The sequence below is a fragment of the Theropithecus gelada genome, chromosome 8 (genome assembly GCF_003255815.1).
Source record: "Theropithecus gelada isolate Dixy chromosome 8, Tgel_1.0, whole genome shotgun sequence".
NCBI lineage: Eukaryota > Metazoa > Chordata > Mammalia > Primates > Cercopithecidae > Theropithecus > Theropithecus gelada.
In genome coordinates, this window is record NC_037676.1 from 101991294 (window position 1) to 102012970 (window position 21677).

Below are 21677 nucleotides of genomic sequence, written 5' to 3' on the forward strand. Positions count from 1 at the left end.
AAAACTAGCTAGATCAAGGATGTGAAAGTTCAGAGAAACATATTGATGAACTTTATACAACAATAAACGGTGCTGTTTCACTTGTGATGGTTCTCATTCTGGTGCATGCCTCCTGTCTTTTGGTGGACCTGGTACTTTTGAAAGGAATACCTAGTATTACGATATAGCCTAATTTCAACTCTGCTTTTTTGGTTCTTAGCCTATCATCTTGTCCAACTTGCCCAAATGGGACTGCCCTAGCCACTCTGTGTATACATTGCACAGAATGTGTTTTGCAAGAAATGTGGCTCAGCGCTGTCTCTATATGGTTCATTCCCTCCAGGGTGAGGGACTTTGTGGCCTACTAACTAATGTACGTCTTGTACAGAGGTTGCACTGTATGCCCTATATGGAAACAAATATACAAAAAACATTTGAAAAGTGAATTACTTAAATGTCTTAAATAACAATTTGTTTCTTATTAAGCCTTAACAGAATCATGTGAGTCTAGGAGTTTGAGGCTGCAGTGAGCTAGGATAATGTCACCGCACTCCAGCCTGGGCATCAGAGCAAGACCCTGTCTTGAAAAATAAATAAATAAGTTAACATAGCAACTGTTTGGGAACACATATAGCTCTACTAGATTTTCAAACTTTCTAAAAACTTTCATCAACTGCTGCTCAGTGACTGAGGGGTTACATTTGTAATCCTAAATTACTAAATTTAAGGTAATCAAAAGAATGCAGTTTTGATACATAAAAACACTTTTGACATAACCTTATAGGAAAGATAGATCAAGTGACCAAGTGTCCAAATAAGTAACTCTCCCCTACCAATCCACTGGTCTGAGAAAGGGTCATCCAGAAACCAGCACCACAAAAAGTTAACATTAAAAATTCACTGTTCAAATTCACAAAACAAAATAAATCTATAAAAGATTTAAATAATTGAACTTTTCGAGTGATGTTTTTTAAATCATCCTGCAGTATTTTTATGCTCCTGAAGTTATTAAAGTTTAAAACCACACTGAGACTTTTGGGACAAACTATGAGAGACAGAGATCCAAGATTGCTTCAGATTTTCTTGTTGCTAAAATATTTAGTCCTGTCCAAGCATAGTGGCTCACACTTTGATCCCAGCAGTTTGGGAGGCCAAGATGGGCAGATTGCTTGAGACCAGGAGTTTGAGACCAACCTAGCCAACATGGCAAAACCCCATTCCACTAAAGATACAAAAAATTAGCCAGGCATGGTGGCGCATGCATGTAATCCCAGCTTCTGAGATTTAAAAATTAGGCTATCTAAAAATTACGTTATTTTCTCATTGCTGAATTATAATACATACTTTTTTATTTTTTTTGACACAAGTCTTTTGTCGGATATGTAATTTGCAGATATTTTCTCCCAGTACATAGCTTCTCTTTTCATTCTCTTAACACTACCCTTTACAGAGCAAAAGTTTTTAATTTGATGAAGTTCAACTTACACATTTTTAAAATAAATTATGCCTTTTTGGTATCATGTATAAGAGACTCAGTACAGAGTATCTCTGTACTGAGCTGCCTGGAGCTGGGGCTAGGGAAGGTAACACAAGCACTGTGGCCACCACAATGCTGGCTATCCTGCCTGGCTATCTGCCTGTGTTCACTCAAGGTCCTAGGGCTCTATAACCTGCCAGGCTTGTGTCCTTCCCTACAGGGCAGTGAAATTTCTCTGGTCCCAGGTACATCCAGAGATGCTATCCAGGAGCCAGGGCCTGGAGTCAGAAACCTTAGGAATCTACTTGGTGCTCCATTCTACTGAGAATGAGCTGGCACCCAAGCCACAACTCTAGGACTTGAAGATTTTCTCCTGTTTTCTTCTTTAAAGGCTTTCTAATTTTACATTTTATATTTAAATCCATGATTCATTTTGAGTTAATTTTTGTATACAGTATGAAGTTGAGTTTAAGGTACTTTTTTTTTGTATACAGATGTTCAACACCATCTGTAAACTACCTTTCTCCATTGAACTGTATTTGCACCTATTGTAAAAATCAACTAATAATTGTTTGGACCCTATTTCTGGACTCTGTTCTGTTCCACTGAGGTACATATATATTCCTTCTGCAAAGCTATACTATCTTGATCCTAATAGCTGATAGTAAGTCTTAAAATCAGGTAGTTTGAGTCCTCCAGTGTTGTTATTCTTTCTCAAAAATGTTTTGGTTATTCTAGTTCCTTTGCTTTACTATGTAAATTTTAGAATCAGCTTTTCTATATTTAAAATAAGTATTTCTGGGATTATTATTGGAATTGTGTGAAATCTACAGATCTGGAAGAAATTGATATATTTACTATGTTGTCTACCTTCCAATTCATGAATATGATATGTGTATGGTATGTCTCTCTATTTATGTTGGTCTTTTAAAATTTATTATCAGCATTTTGTAGTTTTCAGCATACAGATCCTATGACCGTTTGATTAGATTTATACCTGTGTTCCTTTTATTTGGATATGTTATAAATACTATCTTTTATTTTAAGGCTTTTTTGTTTTCCAGCTGCATATTGTTAATTTATAGAAACTGAATTGATTTTTGTGTGATGATCTTATGTTCTAAAACTGCCAAACTCACTTATTAATTCTAGGAGCTTTTCTGTAGATTCTTGTTGGGTTTTCTACATGGACAATTATGTCATCTGCAAATTGGCATTTTTTTCTTTGTTATTTATGCCCTTTTTTCTTGCCTTGTTGCACTGTCTATGATTTCCAAAACTATGTTGAGTATGAGTAATAAGAATGGGCATCCTTGCCTTGTTTCTGTTCTTAGGGGGAAAGCATTCATTTCTTCATAATGATGATGTTAGGTTTAGCTTTTCATATATAGCCTTTATCAGGTTACGTTTCCCTCTATTGATAGTTTGCCTAGAGTTATTATGAATGGATATTGAATTTTTCAAAAATGTTTTCTGCATCAATTGATACTACTTTTGTTATTGTTGTAAACTGTTAACAGTTTTACATTGATTGACCAAGGCTTGTAGGACAACCTACAACCTAGGACAACCTCCAACCTAGGACAACCTCTATTTTGGTTGTGGTACATTATTAGTTCTGTATGCTGATGGATTTGATTTGCTAAATTTTTTGAGGATTTTTATGTCTCTTCTTGAGGAATATCCATGTATATTGTTTTTTATACTTTCTCCATCTACTTTTGGTATCAGTAATGATGGTTTCATAAAATGAATTAAGAAGTATTCTCTCCTGTTTCCCGGAGGACAGGGGAATGAAGAAAAGAAAGAAGGAAAACAATAGATTTCCCTAGTTTCCCTGAGCATTAGGAGACTCCCTCACACTTCTTGAAGCCAGAAATAGAGGGCTTCTCCTTGTACTCTCTCTATCTCCACATGATATCCACTTCTGGACTTTGGGCTGCCATTAATCTAGAATAAGGAGGTAGGGGAGGAAAAATTAGAAACTCCTCACCATTTTGGTAGTATTTTGAATTCTAGTCTTCTTCTTCAATCTACTTGTTACCATATACTTTTCAGAATTCTCAAATAGCTGCTCTGTGTAGGTTTTATAGCTGGTTTATTGCCAGATTTTGTAACTGCATTCAGTGGAAGAGACAGGTTCCATCATTCCTAGAACTTTGAAATAATTTTTAAAAAGAAGGAGTAGGCAACTAACATCATCAGATGTTTGTTTGTTTTTTGGGATTTTTGCTTGTTTGTTTGTTTTTTGTTTTGAGACAGAGTCTTGCTCTGTTGCCTAGGCTGGAGTGCAGTGGCATGATGTTGGCTCACTGCAACCTTTGCCTCTGAGGTTCAAGCAATTCTCTGCCTCAGCCTCCCAAGTAGCTGTAATTACAGGCACCCGCCACCACACCTGGCTAATTTTTTGTATCTTTAGTAGAGATGGGGTTTCACCATCATGGCCAGACTGGTCTTGAACTCCTGACGACCTCGTGATCCACCCGCCTTGGCCTCCCAAAGTGCTAGGATTACAGGCATGAGCCACCGTGCCGGGCCCCATTAGATGTTTTTAAGATATATTAGATATTTTTCCTTTGGGGGAAGAGATAAACAAAACTTCAACAAATATACCTTCATCTTGAAACTTCATTTTAATTGCTTTTGAAATTGGAAATGCCATGTGGGCAAATGTGCATATGGAATTTGTATTAGTTTTCTATTGATGCATAACAAATTACAACAAATGTAGCAACACAAATTTATCATCTCACAATTCTATGCTTAGAAGTCTAGGTGAGTTCAGCTGGTTCTCTGTTCAGGGTCTCACAAAGCCAAAATCAGACTGTCTGTTGGCCTGGGCTCTAATCTGGAGGCTCCTGGATAGAATCTACTTTCAAACTCATTCCAATTATTCACATAATCTAGTTCCTCGTGGGTTTAATACTGAGGTCTCCAGTTCCTTATTAGCCGTTGTTCAAGGGTTGCCTTAAGCCCTAGGGACCACCCATTCATTCTCATTGTCTCCTCCGATTGTGTATTTTCAAATAGCCTGTCTTCAAACTCACTAATTCTTTCTTTAGCTTGATCAATTCTGCTGTTAAGAGACTCTGATGCATTCTTCAGTATGTCAGTTGCATTTTTCAACTCCAGAATTTTTGCTTATTTTAAATTATTTCAATCTCTTTGTTACATTTATCTGATAGGATTCTGAATTCCTTCTCTGCATTGTTTTGAATTTTGCTGAGTTTCCTCAAAACAACTATTTTGAATTCTCTGTCTGAAAGAAAGGTCATGTATCTGTGTCTCTCCAGGATTGGTCCCTGGTACCTTAGTTTGTTTGTTGACGTCATGTTTTCCTGGATGGTTTTCATGCTTCTGGATGTTCATCAGTATCTGGGCATTGTATAGTTAGGTATTTATTATAGGCTTCATGGTCTGGGCTTGTTTGTACCTGTCTTTCTTAGGAAGGCTTTCCAGGTATATGAAGAGACTTCGGTGTTGTGATCTAAGTTTTTGGTCACTGCAGCCATATCTGCATTGGGGGGCACCCGAAGCCCAGTAACTCTGTGGCTCTTGCAGACTCACAGTGGTGCCACCTTGGTGGTCTTGAATAAGATCCAGAAGAATTCTTTGGATTACCAAGCAGAGACTCTTGTTTTCTTCCCTTACTTTCTCCCAAACAAACAGAGTCTCTCTGTACTGAGCTGCCTGGAGCTGGGCCTAGGGAAGGTAATACAAACACAGTGGTGGCCACTGTGCTGAGTCACACCTGAAGCTAGCACAGCACTGGGCCTCACCCAAGGCTCATGATAACCCCTGCCTGGCTATCCACCTGTGTTCACTCAAGGTCCTAGGGCTCTATAACCTGCCAGGCTTGTGTTCTTCCCTACAGGGCAGTGAAATTTCTCTGGTGCCAGGTACATCCAGAGATGCTGTCCAGGAGCCAGGGCCCGGAGTCAGAAACTTTAGGAATCTACTTGGTGCTCCATTCTACTGAGAATGAGCTGGCACCCAAGCCACAAAAAAAAAAAAAAAAAAAAAAAAATCCCATTCTTCCCTCCCCTTTCCACAAGCAGTGGAGTCTCTCCCCGTGGCCACCATCATCCCAGGCATGCAGGAAGTGTTACGTGGCTACCACAGATGTTCCCACAAGGCCCAAGGACTCTTTAGCCAACTTGTGGTGAATACTGCCAGGCCTGAGACTCCTCAAGGCAGTGAGCTCCCCTCTGGCCCAGGGCAGGCCCAGAAATGAAATGCCATCCAAGAACCAAGGCCTGGAATTGGGAATCCCAAGAACCCACTTGGTGCTCTTTCCCACTGTGGGCTAGCTGGTACCTAAGCTACAAGACAAACTACCTTTACTTTTCTGTCTCCTTTTCTTAAGCAGGAGTCCTTCCCTATAGCCATCACAGCTGGGAATGTGCTGGGTCACAGCTCAAACCAGCATATCTTTGAGTGTCTCACCCAAGGCCCATGGTGAGTATTGCCTGGGTGCTGCTGCTAATTATATAAGGCCTAAGGGCTCTTCAGTCAGCAGGTGATGAATCCTGTAAGGACTGGGTCCTTGTCTTCAAGGCATGGGTTCCCTTCTGGCCCAAGGTGTTCTACAAATGTCCTCTGGGAGCTAGGGCCTGGAATGGAGGCCTCAGGACTCTGCTTCGTGCCTTATTCTGCTGTGGCTGAGCTGGTATCCAAACTGCAAGACCAAGTCCCCTTTACTCTCCCTCTCCTCTCCCAGAGCTGTGAGCTGTGCTGCCTGGATTGGAGGAGGATTGGATTGGCACAAGCACTCCCCTAGCTGCCCCATCTGGTGTTTGACTGGATTGCATGCCCCTCAAGTTCACTGGCTCCTCGCCCAGCACACAACCAGGACTTACCCCAGAATTGCAGTTCTTGTGGCCTAGACTGCCTTTCAGGTTTATGTAGGACCCCAGAGCACTTTAGCCTGCAGTGGCTAGGCTTGCCAGAACTCAGGTTCTGCCCACAGGATGGTTCTCCTGAGGCTAGGGATGGTCTAAATGCTCCCTCTGTGGGTACCAGCTGAGCTCTGCCTAGTATTGATTTCCACTGTAACAGGGCAGCATGAGTTCCAATGCCAAGTCCCACGATCACTGTGCTCTCCCGCCCGCAAATGCACAGATTCTCTGTGCCACACAGCCACCCTTGGGGGGATGGAAGAGGGTTGGCATTGGCAGTTCAAAACTCTCTTCCTACCCTCTTCAGTACCTCTTTCAGTGATACAAAGTTAAAAACAGGTACTGTGATTGCTTACCTGATTTTTGGTTCTTATTAAGGTCCTTTTTCTTTATGGATAATTATTCATTTTGGTGTTGCTGTGAGCAGGATGTTTGGTGGAGGCTTCTGTTCAGCTGTCTTGCTCTGCCTCCCTCCTGGCCTAGCCTTGTGAATCAACTTCTTGGAGAAAATGCTGAAGCAGTATCCCAGTGATTAGACTGGCAAAGAAAGGGTACATTAGATAAAGGGAACAATATAAAAGGCCTAGTGATACAACAGCATGCATTGGGGGAAGTGGGCTCTGCAAACTCAGATATTATAAGGAAAGGCAAGAACTCTTTCTTGCTTGCTTGCTTTTTAATTATTATTATCATTTTTTAAATTTATTTATTTATTTATTTTTAGGAGCTTGGTCTTTTGTTTCTTACGTAAGGAGAAGCCAATAAAGAGTTTTAAGCAGGAGTGAGCCGCTCAGGATTGCATTTAAAACAAATTGTTTGGAAATTACTCTGTGGAGACAGGATTAAATCTAAAGACAATTGGTCTAGACAGGGGAACCATTTAGGAGGCTTTATAATAACTGAACGATATCAAAAACATGGTGGAGGAAAATAGGAACTGGATGGAATGCTGGAGAGAAGGGAAGATTAGAATCAAGCAATGTTTTAGAACTAAAATTGACAGAACTTAATCAGTTTTTGGCTTGGGACCAGAGAAAGAGGGAATGAAATGAGGAGTCAAAAAGTCAGATTTCTGACTAAAGCCACTTGGTGGATTATAGAACCATTAAGTAAGACAGGGAATACAGCATGTCTGAGAGGAGTTAATAGATTGTTTGGATAAATTAATTTGATGAGCCTGTGAGAGTTCAGCAGAAAATGGTGACAGACTTGCATTCATTCATATTTTCTTCATTACATCATTAAACATTGTGGGGGCCATAGGCTTTTGGCCCCCTAAAGATTATCTGAAAATCACTGACATGGCAGATTGATTAATAGAAAAGCCATACAAATGTATTTAATGTATATACATGGGCGCCTTCAGAGTGAACACCCAGCATCACAAGGTACAGAAACTTATATACCATCTTAAGGTCACAGAAAGAATGAAGGCTTGGATCCTGGTAAAACAGGTTATGGGAAGGGATAGAACAGGAATTCTATTGAGGGGCAATAAATGACTACTAGGGAGAATGATTGGATCAGAGAACAGAGAATAACTTGTAAATAGTTCTCTCTGTAACTCAAATAACCTTGGGACAGTCACAGTCTTGACAAAGGGACTCTTCAGGTGTGGTTACATTTTTGGTCTTCTTCCCTGTAGAGGATAATGAGATAACAAGGAGGGGAACAAGAACAATTGCTCTCCTTGGTGGGGCGGTTTCATCATAGATAGCAGAAATGTCTCTTCTAGCACTTGTTGATCTCTAAGAGTTTTTAATTTAAAATACTCATCACACTTGGGAACGATATTTTGAAATGAAGTATTTTTACTGCCTTCAGCATTCAATTAGTACTTCCTGTAGACCAAACAGTAGTTTAGGTATTTAGAATATTAACATATAGGACAGTCCAGGAGCTCACAGTTCACTGAACTATGACAGATACCTAAGCAAGTAACTACAAAAATAATATCAATAGGTGCCTGGTAATGGCAAAATGCACAGGATATTCTGAAAGTAATGATGAGAGGCACCTCACTCATCAACAAGAGTCGAGAAGGGTGTGTTGGCAGAAGTGGTCCAAGGTCTGAGTCTCAAAAATAAAGTTAGCGCTTGGCACGGTGGTGCACATCTGTAGTCCCAGCTACTTAGGAGGCTGAGGCAGGAGGATCACTTGAGCCTAGGAGTTTGAGGCCAACCTGGACAACATAATGAGATCCAATCTATTGAAAAAAGACAAAGACAAGTTAAGCAAGCAGCCAGAGTTATAAACTGTTTTTTTCTGTGTACCTGGGACCACAGTGGTGCCTCAGATATGAGGGTAGTAGTCAGTAGCTTCAGTATTTACGTCTCTATGGATGCCTTGCCATTCTGCAGTCAGGGAAAATGGATCCCTTTAGGTTCAGCAGTTGGTTTATGTGGATGTTTGGGCAACCTTCTGGGTAGGTTACTAAATTGCTTCTACAGAATGAGTACTTATGACCCTTCTTTACGCTTTCTTTTTTTTTTTTTTTTTTTTTTTGGAGACGGAGTCTCGCTCTGTCACCCAGGCTAGAGTGCAGTGGCCAGATCTCAGCTCACTGCAAGCTCCACCTCCCGGGTTTACGCCATTCTCCTGCCTCAGCCTCCCGAGTAGCTAGAACTACAGGCGCCCGCCACCTCGCCCGGCTAGTTGGTTTTTTTTTTTTTTTTTTTTTGTATTTTTTAGTAGAGACGGGGTTTCCCCGTGTTAGCCAGGATGGTCTCGATCTCCTGACCTCGTGATCCGCCCGTCTCGGCCTCCCAAAGTGCTAGGATTACAGGCTTGAGCCACCGCGCCCAGCCTAAGTTTTCATTTTATAAACCCAAAAAAAGACAGTTTCAGGACCCAACATCTGAGTCTTCTTTCTACTTTAGCTTTGTTTTGTTTTTGTTCTAACAATCATTTGTTAAAATTGCACTTTTTGTTGTTGTTGTTGTTGTTAAAGCTGTTATTTTCTGTGAGGCCATAGAATTTGGAAGCCCACATACAGGGATGCAGAGGCAAATGTGTGAGTCATTTTAGCCATCCAATTTATCTAAAATATTTTTCCCACCAGCCTCTTCCAGTACCCCAGATTCTACAAGTCAAAAATAAAAATAATGCCTTTCAACAAATGTTGCTGACATAACTAGATATCCACATATGAAAGAATGAACTTGAACCCCTACCTCATACAGCATACACGCAACACTAATTCAGGAAAGATCGTAGACTTACATTTAGGATATAAAACTATAAAACTCTTAAAATAAGACATAGGTGTAAATCTTTTTGACTTTGGGTTAAACAGTGGTTTCTTGGTATGACACCAAAAAGCACAAGCAAAATAACAAACATATTGGACTTTGCAGAAATTAAACTCTTTTGTGCTGCAAAAAACTGAAGATAGTCCACAGAATGGGGGAAAATATTTGCAAATCATATCTCTGATATATTTGCAAATTATATATCTGATATTTGCAAATCATATCTACATATATCAAATATAATAATCTTATATTTTATATCCAAAATATAAGAACTGCTACAATTCAATAACAAAAGAACAAATAACAATTTAAAAATGAGCAAAGAGTTTGAATAGCTATTTCTCCAAAAATATATACCGTCAATAAGCACATGAAAACATGCTGAACATCATTAGTAATTAGGGAAATACAAATCAAAATCACAATGGTATACTCCTTCACACTTAGTAGGAAAACTGCAATCAGATATGTCTTAGCAGTTCCACTGCTAGGTACAAATTTCAGAAAATTTAAAAGCAAATTTGCACACACATATTCATAGCAGCATTATTCATAATCGCCAAAAAGTGGAAACAACCCAAATGTTCATTAACAGATAATGGATAAGCAGAATGTGGTATATGCTTATGTTGTTGTACTATTCAGCCACAAAATGGAATGAAGTATTGATACATGTTTCAACATGGATGAACCTTGGAAGCATTATGCTATGTGAAAGAAACCAGATACAAAAGATCACATAGTATATGATTCCATTTCTATGAAATGCACTGAATAGGCAAATCTGTAGAGACAGAAAGAAAATTAGTGATTTCTTGGAGCTGGAGGGGAGCATGTGTGAGAAGTGACTGCTAAGTAGTATGGGATATTTGTGTGTGTGTGTGTGTTGATTATAATGTTCTGGGATTAGACTGGTGATGGTTGTACAACCTTGTGTATACTAAAAACAATAAATTGTACGCTTTTAAAAGGTAATTTTTGTGGCATGTTAGTTATATGTCAATACAGTATTTTAAAAAATAATTCCTTTACATTATTAAAGTTGTTAATAAGTTGTTTTTCCTGTTTGAAAACATGGGGAGAAAGGAACATTTTAGTATTATGTACAGGTGACTCAAGTGTCTGACCCTTTCCAGTGCACAGCTAGTTGTAAACAAGAGAGTTGTGCTAGGCCTGATAAGAAAACACAATGTCCCCACATAAGGGAAGGAACACTTACAAGGGATGGGACCCTCAGAGAGCCTGGGTATCCAGGAGCAAACCCAAAGATCCTGACATCTGAGGAAGGTAAGAAGGGGCCCTGCTCATGAAGATGTAGAATATTAAGTATGAGTGAATGCTGTAATCAATCATGAAGTCTTGATGAAAACTTCTGGGTAGTCCAGGGCATCCTGCTTATCTCACCTATGCCAACATCCTGGGGTTGAGGAGTGACGCAAATGTTCCATTTGGCTGCTGCACTCTGGTCCACCCCGTCTACCCTTCCTTCAGAGGCAGTTACCACGGCTGTTAGGCCTTGAGGCCAGAGTGCCCACGCCGCAGTGGATTTTATGGTCACGGGACCTCGACGCCTTCCTGTGCACAGCTGGCACTCTTTGCACCCTGTCTCTGATGACTTGGTAGCAGAGAAGTCCCTCAAATCCTTCAAGGACAAGAACAGGAAGCTTGAGGAAGGCGGCCCGATGTACAGCCCCACATCGCAGAGGTGGTGGTGAGTAAGTCGCTCGGACAGAGGGAGCTGGAAGAGCTGAAGCGCTACTGCGGTGACTTCTGCCTGCTGTGGATCCATACCAAGACGGCGGTGCTCATGCTCTGGCGCATCCTTGACAGCCACACCCTGACCAGCCAGGAGTGCAGGCAGTTTTTCCGGATCTGCACCGACCTTCTCAGCTTGGTGCCTTTCCTTGTGTTCATGGTGGTCCAGTTCATGGCGCCTGTGACCATGAAGCTCTTCCCCAACATGCCAGCATCCACATTTGAGACCCAGTCCATCAAGGAGGAGAGCCTGAAGAAGGAGCTTCGGGTCAACCTGGAGCTGGCAGAGTTCCTCCAGGACACCATCGAGGAGAGGACCTTGAAGAACAAAGCAGCCAAGGGCAGTGCCACCAGACTTCTCTGCTTTTCCAGAAGATCTGGGGGACAGGGGAGAGACCCAGCAATGAGGAAGGAAATCATGCATTTTCCAAATTATTTAAGAATGAGCTGACCCTGGACAACCTGTCACAGCCGCAGCTGGTGGCCCTGTTCAAACTGCCGGAGCTGCAGTCCATGGGCATCAACAACTTTGGCGCTTCCAGCTCACTGTGTGGCTGTGCTCCATAAAGGCCAGTGACAAGCTGATTGCTGAGGAGGGGTGGACAACCTGAACATCAAGGAGCTGCAGCCAGCGTGTGGGGAGTGAGGCATGAGGGCCCTCCGCATCAGCTGAAGCAGTGTCCGGACCTGCACCTGCACCAGGAGATTTCCATATCGCTGCTCATCCTGTCCCGGGCCATGTACCTCCCAGAAACTCTCTTGTCAGCTGACCAGCTGAAGTCCATACTGCAGACCCTCCCAGAGACTGCGGCAAAGGAAGAGCAGATGAAAGTGGCTGAGGTGGAAGGCGAGCAAGTGGACAAGGCAAAGCTGGAGGCCACGCTGCAGGAGGAGGCAGCCATCCAGCAGGAGCACCGCAAGGAGCTGCAGAAGTGCTCAGAGGTGGAGAAGGATGTTGCGCCCGAAGGTGTGGAAGCCACCCCTTGAAGGCCGGGGGCCTAACCTCAGGCAGAAGTGCCTGACGCAGTCCTGTGGTCAGAGACCCTGAAGGACACTGCCCCCTGCTAGAGAGCTTGAAGGAGAAGTAGATAACTAAGGAGGAAATTGACATCCTCAGCAATGCCTGCTCTAAGCTGAAGGAGCAGAAGTTGCTCACCAAAGAGAAGGAGGAGCTGGAGCTGCTGAAGAAGGACGTGTAGGACTACAGCGAGAACTTGCAAGAGATCAAGAAGGAACTGTCAAAGACCAGTAAGTGAAGAAAAATATGTGGAAGAATCTAAAGCCAGCAAGAGACTGACAAAGAGGGTGCAGCAGATGATCGGGCAGATCGAGGGCTTGATCTCACACCTGGAGATGGACCAGGGGCTGTAAGCTGGGCCTGGCCTAGGGCACGCCTGTGGGGGAGAACGTCATCAGTGTCACTGAGCTCACCAGCACTGTGAAGCAAGTCAGGCACATTCCAGAAAGCAAACTCACCAGCCTGGCCATAGCACTGGATGAAGACAAGAATAGCAAGGTCAACCTCAATCACCTCATCAACATGATTGAGTTGGTGGACAAAGATGTTCATGCCTCCACCAGCCAGGTGGCTGAGATTGTAGCGACCTTGGAGAAAGAGCAGAAGATGGAGGAGAAGGCAGAGAAGGAGGCCACAGAGGTGAAGAGCTAGAGCTGCTGACCTAGGCACCCATCCTCCTGCTGCCCCACCGCCCTGGCAAGGGCCATGAGAGCAATTGCTTTGAGGTGATTCTCAGTAGCTCATCTAATACTTTGGCTGGAATGAATCAGAGACTTCCATAATCAAGTAAATTTTAATTTTCATCATTCCATGGAGATTCAATCAGTCTGAAATCCCAGAATCCCTCCACAGAATTGTGTTGGATCCACACTATGGTGTGGTACAGCTGCTGCAGCCGCCTGACTCCAGAGGCCACTGGGCCAGGCTAGGGCAGGAAGGTGCCCCCCTGTGTGTGCCCTCCCGTCTCGGCTGCCCTGTCCCCAGGGAAGAGAATGAGGACCACGTGGACTCTGCCCACACAGAGCTGTCAGCTGTGCCCATCCTCAGAGGTTTAGGAGATACAGCCCAGCCTCCTCAGGGCTGAAGATGCCTCTGTTCATCTGTGAACCTTGATTTCTAGATATTGGTGTCAATAGATCTGTCTTCCTGCACACACAGAAAAATAATATTATATATGATTTATGACTTAATAATATGCCTAATAATTTTGCTATTCCTACCTTCATTTGGGATAATGTCTTCTGTTACATCCTCAGGCTCTCATGAAACAAGCACTTGTTAGGGTCAGTTAAGCTCAAACATTTGTTGAATGCATGCATTTGTAAGACACATTGTGCTAAGCACTGGGTTGTAAAGATGTGTGACATGCTCTGTCTTAATGATACTAGTAGTCTTATGTCTTATTAATAATAGAAATAGAAAGTGATTTTAGGTAATTTAGAAGGTTAAAAACAATACGGCTAGTTTTCATGTCAGGTGAGTAAGAGACAAATAAGGACAACATCTGGTATATGGTACATATAAAATGGACTACAGATTTAAAGAAATCTCAGTCTACCAGTGTTACACTGGGCAAGGTATTTGAACTTTTATCAATGCAGAGTGCAGGGAAAGGTACAGGGACTCCTCTGGTTTGCAACAGGTCATAAGGGGGAAACAGACATTTCCTGCATAAACAGTTAGAGAATGGTAGGGAAGACTACTTCAGCCAGATACTTGGATAAATATTTGTTAATAATACCATTATTTGTGTCAAACGTGGTTCTGGGTAGTAAGGAAAGTCCTTTTTTTTTTTTTTTTTTTTTTTTTTTTGTTGAAGAAAAGCCAGTTTCATATGGGTAACAAACTGGAAAACCTGCTTCATTTTGCCTTGAAGTGTAAAGGCAGAATGGAAATGGACAACCTTGATATCCTTGTGTGGCCCTCGCTGTATCAGGGCCACACATGGATAGCAAGGCTGTCACAGGGATTGGCCAGGAATGTAGGCATGTAAGTAGTCCAGGGAGAGTACTCCTTCAAGTAACAACATGGAAAGAAATGTTAAGTGATGAATAAGAGATATATCATGTTCTGGCATCCTAATGAGTTAATAATATGGATCTTGGGACACTTTTAAATAAGAGCTTGACAGAGAAGTAAAGGCTTATATTCAATAAGAAAGCTTTAATAATTGTTTTATCTTTTTTACTTTTATAGCGGATGTCAATTTGGATATATCAAAGCCTTTGAAAGCAAACCTGAGTTTCACCAAATTGGATCAGATACACCTTTTTTTAAAGAAGATAAAAAATGCACACAGTTTGGCACATAATGAAGAGACTTCAGCCATGTCCAACACCATGGTGAATAAGGATGATCTTCCAGTCTCCAAATATTACCGTGGAAAGCTGTCTAAACCCAAAGTTCATGGTGATGGAGTGCAAAAGATTTCAGCTCAAGAAAACATGTGGAGAGCTGTTTCCTGCTTTCAAAAAATTTCTGTTCAAACTACTCAGATTGTGATCTCCATGGAAACTGTACCCCATACCAGTAAACCATGCCTGTTAGCATCTCTCTCAAACCTCAATGGAAGCCTTAGTGTCAAAGCAGCACAAAAAGTACCTGGTAAGTCACAGAAAAGGGGAGCGGGGAGACAGAACAAGCAATATGATTTGTTAACATCTGAAAATGCATCATTTTGAAGATTTATATTATGTAGAAGTTAAAAGTTATAAAGGCCATTAGAGATTAGGACATTTCTGGTTTGTGACCTTATTTTTAGAGATAATTTTAGAACAAATCCTTTAAGTATAGATATTTTAATGTCTTATGTTCCTGTCCTCCTCTTGAGGCATGTTCTTCCAGGTGTCTAAAACTGTTAATTCCTAAATTCCTTTTTACCTAAAACAGCTATAGTGGAACAACAGTATGTCAAGTTTTGTGAACCATTAGGAAGAGTGGTTCTCAAAATGTGATCTCAGGACTAGCAGCATCAGCATCACCTGGGAAATTGTTACAAATGCAAATTCTCAGACCCTACCCATGACCTACTGAATCCGAAACTCTGGGCATGGAGCCCAGCAATCTGTGCTTCAACAAGCCCTATGGGTGATTCTGATGCACGGCATTAAGTCACTGGTAACCATTTACTTAGAAAAGTTGGTGTTGTGGCAGATATGCTACACAAAGTGTAACAGAAGCCAAGGTTCAACTTTGCAAGAATGCGGTTGAGGCATTTTATCGGGCAGCAACACCTGGCAGCGAAAAGCTGTGCTTCTGTGCCTAGCCTAGCAAAGTGGGGTACAGACTCTGCAAAGTGAATGCCATTGATGGGAGGAGAGGTGAGAAATCAACTGGCAGTGATATCTACATTTTTCCACTTCTGTTACCATGACTAAACTGTTATATACTTTTTCAAAAAGGGTGGGCAGAAGGATTGTGAGGAGGGGAAGAGAAAAGGCAAGACACAGGTGGGAAATAGCAGTTTTCAATCACAGAAACTGCTACTGTAAAATTTCAGGGCACAGGGCCAGAAATTTTGCTCTCAAAGTAAATGTAGCAAAAGGGAACCATGTATTTTCCCACTTTAATTTGTGGGGGGAAATTGGGGATTGGGGATAGTGCAGGGGATAAAGCAAATCCTTATATGCAACTTAGTTGCTTATCAAAAAGTAATTAAATGGCAGCTGTAGACTTACTGTAACTTAGTTCCACACAGCCAGTTTGGGCACAGTAGTTAAAAGAGAAAGGAAAAGTTTTATAGTTGAGAAGCCTGAATTTTAGGCCAAAACATAGATGATTTATTTCTTTCTCATCAGAAATATTTGTGAGCAAGCCAATTATTTTTTTTTTAGTTGTCTTAAAAGTTACAAGTGAAAAAGGTAAGGTTCATGGGACATGAAAGACTATGAAATACTGGAGGCTACAGTATCTGGTCTATCCACAAATAAATTGCAACCCAGACAACACTGGGTCTGTTCCCATGCCTTTCCAGTTGTACCTTAATCATAGCAGGGAAAGGTTAAGATTCAAACAAAATGGAAGAATTTAAACATACTGTACTCACTTTTAGGTTCTTCTTTTATCATCCTCATTGCTTTTTTTATTCGTTACTCATATTTTTTCCGTGTTTAATGATGTCTGTCTTTGGGAAACACCTCTAAAATATTAAAAATCCTTCTCTCACTAAGCTGTACAAGTTAGTAAACTCTAGTTTTGGAACTTGTTTTTTCCCCCTGTATGTAAAAAAAACTACATACCCCCAATCCTTTTACAGTGCTGTTCTTAAATATAGTTAAACACAAAAATAGCAACTATAGCTTTGACTAAACATACTTTATACAACTCTAACATGTAGTATCCAGCAAATGTTTTAAAATAATTATTTGCATCTAATCAAATCAGAGTTGAGGTTAACTACTTAATAGGAACAATTTTGTTGTTATGAGACTATAATGAACACCAAACTCTATTTTTACTACAGTTTTTTCTTTATGCATACTCAAACAGTTTAGGATGATAACAAGGTTGGCAAGGTTGAAATAAGATTTATTAACTTCTAGTTATAAGGACTGATTTCTTGGAAAATTGTGATTAAGAGATTGCCACATATTTTTTTCAAAAAAGTTGATTTTAGCTATATTTTTAAAATAAAACATAATTTAAGCTTTGAATGTTAATTTCATTGTGTAAATGTCTTAAAAATGCATGCTTTGCAATTTGGATAAAATACATGCAAACATATATTCAAAGTATAATTTTGATGAGTGATAAAAACTATCCACCACCAAAAAACAAATATACTCACATAAAAGCCTCCTACCAGTAGTCATATTTCTTTTTGTAGTTTTCAAGTGACATCGTTCTACATTTAACTGAAATTGTTTATACTGTAGTATATCTTTGAGCTCAATGGAGTTCATGTCAGAGTTTTATAGTTTGAATCTAATACAGAAATACTTAACTGTGTCTTTGATTTTACAGTTTATGTAACTGTTGTGACCATCTGCAGCAGCTGCACTTTTCAAAATTATTTGCTGAACCAAATTGAGCACAGTGACAAAAGTAGTCATCTCAGATGTACTATTAAACAGAAAGAAAAAGGAGCATTGCCTTGGTACAGTATAGCCATCTGCTGTACAGATGTTATTGTATAGAATGACTTCAGATAAAATAATTGTAGAAAATTTTCATTAAAACCTCAACAATTTGCACTTGTTTATGCGAATCTGCATAACTCCCCAATGAGACAACACACTTGGGGTTTCTTTGGTTTTCACTCACTTTCTCTTTGATCCTTTTTGATGTGCTGACTTTAATAAACCCAGTCAAAAACACTGTGCAAAAACATCATGGAAAAAACTACAAAGGAACAATTATAGCAGCAGAAACTACTCTAATCCCTAACTTACGCAAGCTATTTTTAGTGAAATATTTTTTTAACACTCTTTATGTGACAATGTTATATAAACAGGGTAAAACGGTCCTTTCCAGATGAGTTTTAATTTAGAAGCCAAAATAGATTTGTAATGCTAGAAGAATCTTATGTGCTAAGTAATATTTAGAGAAACACCATTGAGAATGTGTTTTAGGTATGTTTCTTTATTTGTCAAAGGTACAAAAATATTTGAGTTCACCGAATGATTATATTTTTTTGTCATCTAAACTGTCATAAGCTTACAGGAAGTGTATGTGAAAAGGAAATAATATGACGGAAAGGGGTAAGTGAATTTTCTCCCCCAGGCATTCCAAATACATTTAAATTATCTGTGCTTTCAGATTTATTTACTGATTTATAAAACTAAATATTTATAAATTATTGACTGAAGCAGTTAAAGGAATTCCTGTTATTATCATTTGGAATGAAACGAAATGGTTAAATATTTTCTACTTTACAAAAAATATCTACCAGTTCTTCTTAGCCTCCTGCATTATTATTTAAACCTAAACTATGGGAGTTTCATGGGATTTGATTTTTTTTTAATTCCACTCTGCAGATACTGGTGTAGCAGTGACTTAGAATAACCTAACTCCTGTTTCTGTTAGAATACTTACGTTCTCTCATGAATCTTTGGTAAAATGACCCGAAAGTTCTGATTTCAATAGAGGTAATGCTTGTATTTTTAAGGTTGGTGTATAATATTGCTCAAAATCCTATGAATGTATTAAAAGTACATCTCCTTTAGAAATTATATGATAGATTTTAAAATATTTTAAGGCCGATAATATTTATTTTGCTATTCATTAAATCCATCCCATTCTATAGTATTTTCTGGAAAAGAAAAAAAAAAAACCTTTCCCTTACATGCACATACAACACAATCTTTTTTTGCCATTTGAAATATGTAGCTTTGGAGAAACCATAAGTATGTAGCTATAAATTGTGAACTTGCAGTGTAGCACTTTCCAGAGGCAGGGTGGAGAGTGAGCTACAGATTTTAGCTCCCCTTGTCTGAGTAAATTATGGCTCTATTTGGGCGGCACTCCTTAGATTTCAACAAACGAGCCCACAGTTGAGAGCTGTGAACTAGCTGTACTTTAGGCTGCCTTGCTCTTTCTTGGGGGCACTTAGATTGGCAGCCTCCGTGTATGTAGATAAGTAAAAGGAAAATAGAATATGAGGAAATTAGATGCCACAAAAGATTGGGGGAAGAACCTTAATGAAGTCATCTTGGCTGGCATTTTAGTCAGAATTCGGAAGAAGTTAGAAGGATCCCCTGTCCATAAGGACTTGGGTGATTTTTCACCCAAGCCAAAAACAGTGAGTTGAACTCCTAGTCAAAGGGCTATGGTTTATGTAACTTTCACTACCCCAGCCTCTGTCATCCAGATGTACTTATCTTTCTGAATAAACAAAAGTAGAGAAAGCATAACCACATTATTTTTCACATACACAAAATGCCTTTTCTCATGTTCACTGAATTCAGGACCAATAAAATGTAAAGAACCTAAAGTTTCTTTTCATGTATTGAAAAGTGAAACCAGGTCATTAATTGATAAAAAGTGGAGCTCCAACTTTTCATTCTATAGTTAACTGGATCTTCCAAGTAAAATCTTATAAGGTGTTGTCATAAGCTTTGGATACTGCAGAGATGCAAGTTAGCCTAAGGGGAAATAAAATATTAAATTAGATATGACTACCTAAAATAATATGTTGCAATAACCAGCCAATTACAACACCCCAAAGACTTTTGTTACTTTTAGAAAGAAATAACATCTCTGTCCAATGCCTGAACAATAGGAAATGAGTTCTTTGACAGTTAAACCAGAGGATAAACTTAACTTTTAAGCAGCCACTGAGGATTGAAGTGGAAGTACAGCTTGTAGACAGCTATACAAATCACTAACAAACCTTAATGAATATTGGGTGTGGGCATCAGGGTCCTGTCATTTTTGACACTATGTCTCAAGTAGCTTAAACCCAACACTCAAGGAAAGGTGGAGACCTCATTGGGTCTGTAACATCTGGGTTTTTATTTGTCATTTTGGCATACCCCACAAGCGCAAAAGAAAGAGTAAAAGGGGATTATCTTGACAATGAAATGAGTTACTGAATCTTGTGATAATGAAAAGCAGAAGAATTCTAATGCCTTTCTATAGTCCCCGAGGTAGAGGTGCGTTTATGGTTTTGCAGAAGTAAAATGTAGGGGGAAAGAACAGATGGCCTAGGGTCCGTGAAACATGACACCTCCCCTCCCAGGACTGAGTACCACTATTAATCCTGGTCAGATTCCCTCCTATTACTTTATAACAAGGTTCAAAATTGCTACTGATAAACTGGCATGTACTTCTTTTTTCACCTTTAAATTACCTGTAGATTACTGATAATTTTTGACTATGATATATTTCTGTATATCCTGGTGAACCTTGAGGCATTTGAAAAAAAAGTAGAACAGGAATTTCTAAAAATTGGCTGGGAAATAAGAACAAGTAAAATTATCTTAACTTTTTTCAAAAAATGTCCCATATTATGTTTTCTAATATGATGAGAATAAAAACCATAAATGTATGAGATACTGTCATTCTCCTGTCCACTTCTTAGAAATTATGTGCAATGGAGAAGACATCTCAACATACAAATTATATTCTCCTTGCTGTAACTGTTATATGATTAGATACACTAGACATTATTAATTACCACTACCTTAGAAAAGATTTTTTTCACACCCTCAAGGAAGGAGATTAAAAGTTATGACTGTTTGACATTTAAAAAAAAAGACACTAGGAGGTATGTGCTGCTTGGCCGTGTTTACCTAGTCATGTATTGTTTTGTTTAACCAAATTATGTAAATACAGTATTCTACATCTTTTATTTTGGGAGATATATTCATTTTCCTGTGATAAAGAGCTTGTACATTTCTTAAAATGTTCTTTATGTACATTTTTTGTTTTAGTGCTGTGTGGTTGCTATAGCTGTTTTGGATTCCAAAGGGAAGCCTTTAAAATGCATAGGAGAGTAACTTCAGAGATATGGAAGATATCCACTGGGTTGAGTTTCTGATGTATGTATTTCAAAGCTGCATAAAAATAAAAATTATCTAATAAGCAACAAACTTAGGATATCAGAGCGATCTCATGTGCTGTGGTGTAGTGAACATGATGTACCTGCCCAGCCTTTCGTAGAGGGAGATGAGCTCATTTCAGAGAGATAACCATCTCTGACTTTTTGTTCTGATTCATCACTGACCTGAACTCCATTTGAACCTTGTTAGACAAAAAACAAGCAGAATTCCTGGCCTAAACTATAAAATATAATTAAGCCCTTTTGAAATGATGTGTAAAAGAACATTGCTGTACCCCCACTTATAACCACCACCACCACCACCGCAACCAATAAAGTTAAATCAAGCACTGCCTGTAATGGATTAAAATAATAAATGTTCCTGGATTTCAGTGTTTGAAGTACTTGAAGAAAACAGGCTCCCAGCAGCCGGGGTAGCTGAATGCAAGAGAGACATTTATTAATGACGAGTTCAAGGATTTGGCCTGTTTAAGATCATTACTTTCTGTTTACCGTGTGTTACACATCCCTTGTATTTTTACACAGCCCACATGTGTCCACATGCAATAATGAAAAGCTTTTTTCCCAACAAAAGAATTGTTAATTGTGTAAATATCGTTCTCTTGGGGAATATGAAGTCTTCATAAGACTCTGCGCCTTCTAATGAGAAATCCAGTGTAGTCATTATAGTCTTCCATGTAAATCCACCTTCAGATCTTATCTTTAGCCAAATTAGTCATTTCTGGCTATCAGTTTTAGTTACCAAATTCCAAATTTAATCTATACTCTTTGCTAGAAAACTGCTGACCTCAGGGTA

The 21677-nt window shown here is 39.7% G+C and overlaps 1 protein-coding gene and 1 pseudogene across 1 annotated transcript in view; both read left to right on the forward strand.

The window, feature by feature from the left end:
• VPS13B (vacuolar protein sorting 13 homolog B) overlaps positions 1-21677 on the forward strand; it is an 858817-nt gene that overhangs the window by 653366 nt on the left and 183774 nt on the right. Inside the window, exon 34 of the mRNA XM_025394335.1 lies at positions 14578-14985. Within this exon, the coding sequence (XP_025250120.1) occupies positions 14578-14985 (408 nt within the window). The remainder of the gene's footprint in view (positions 1-14577; positions 14986-21677) is intronic.
• LOC112629790 lies at positions 8724-13032 on the forward strand (annotated as a pseudogene).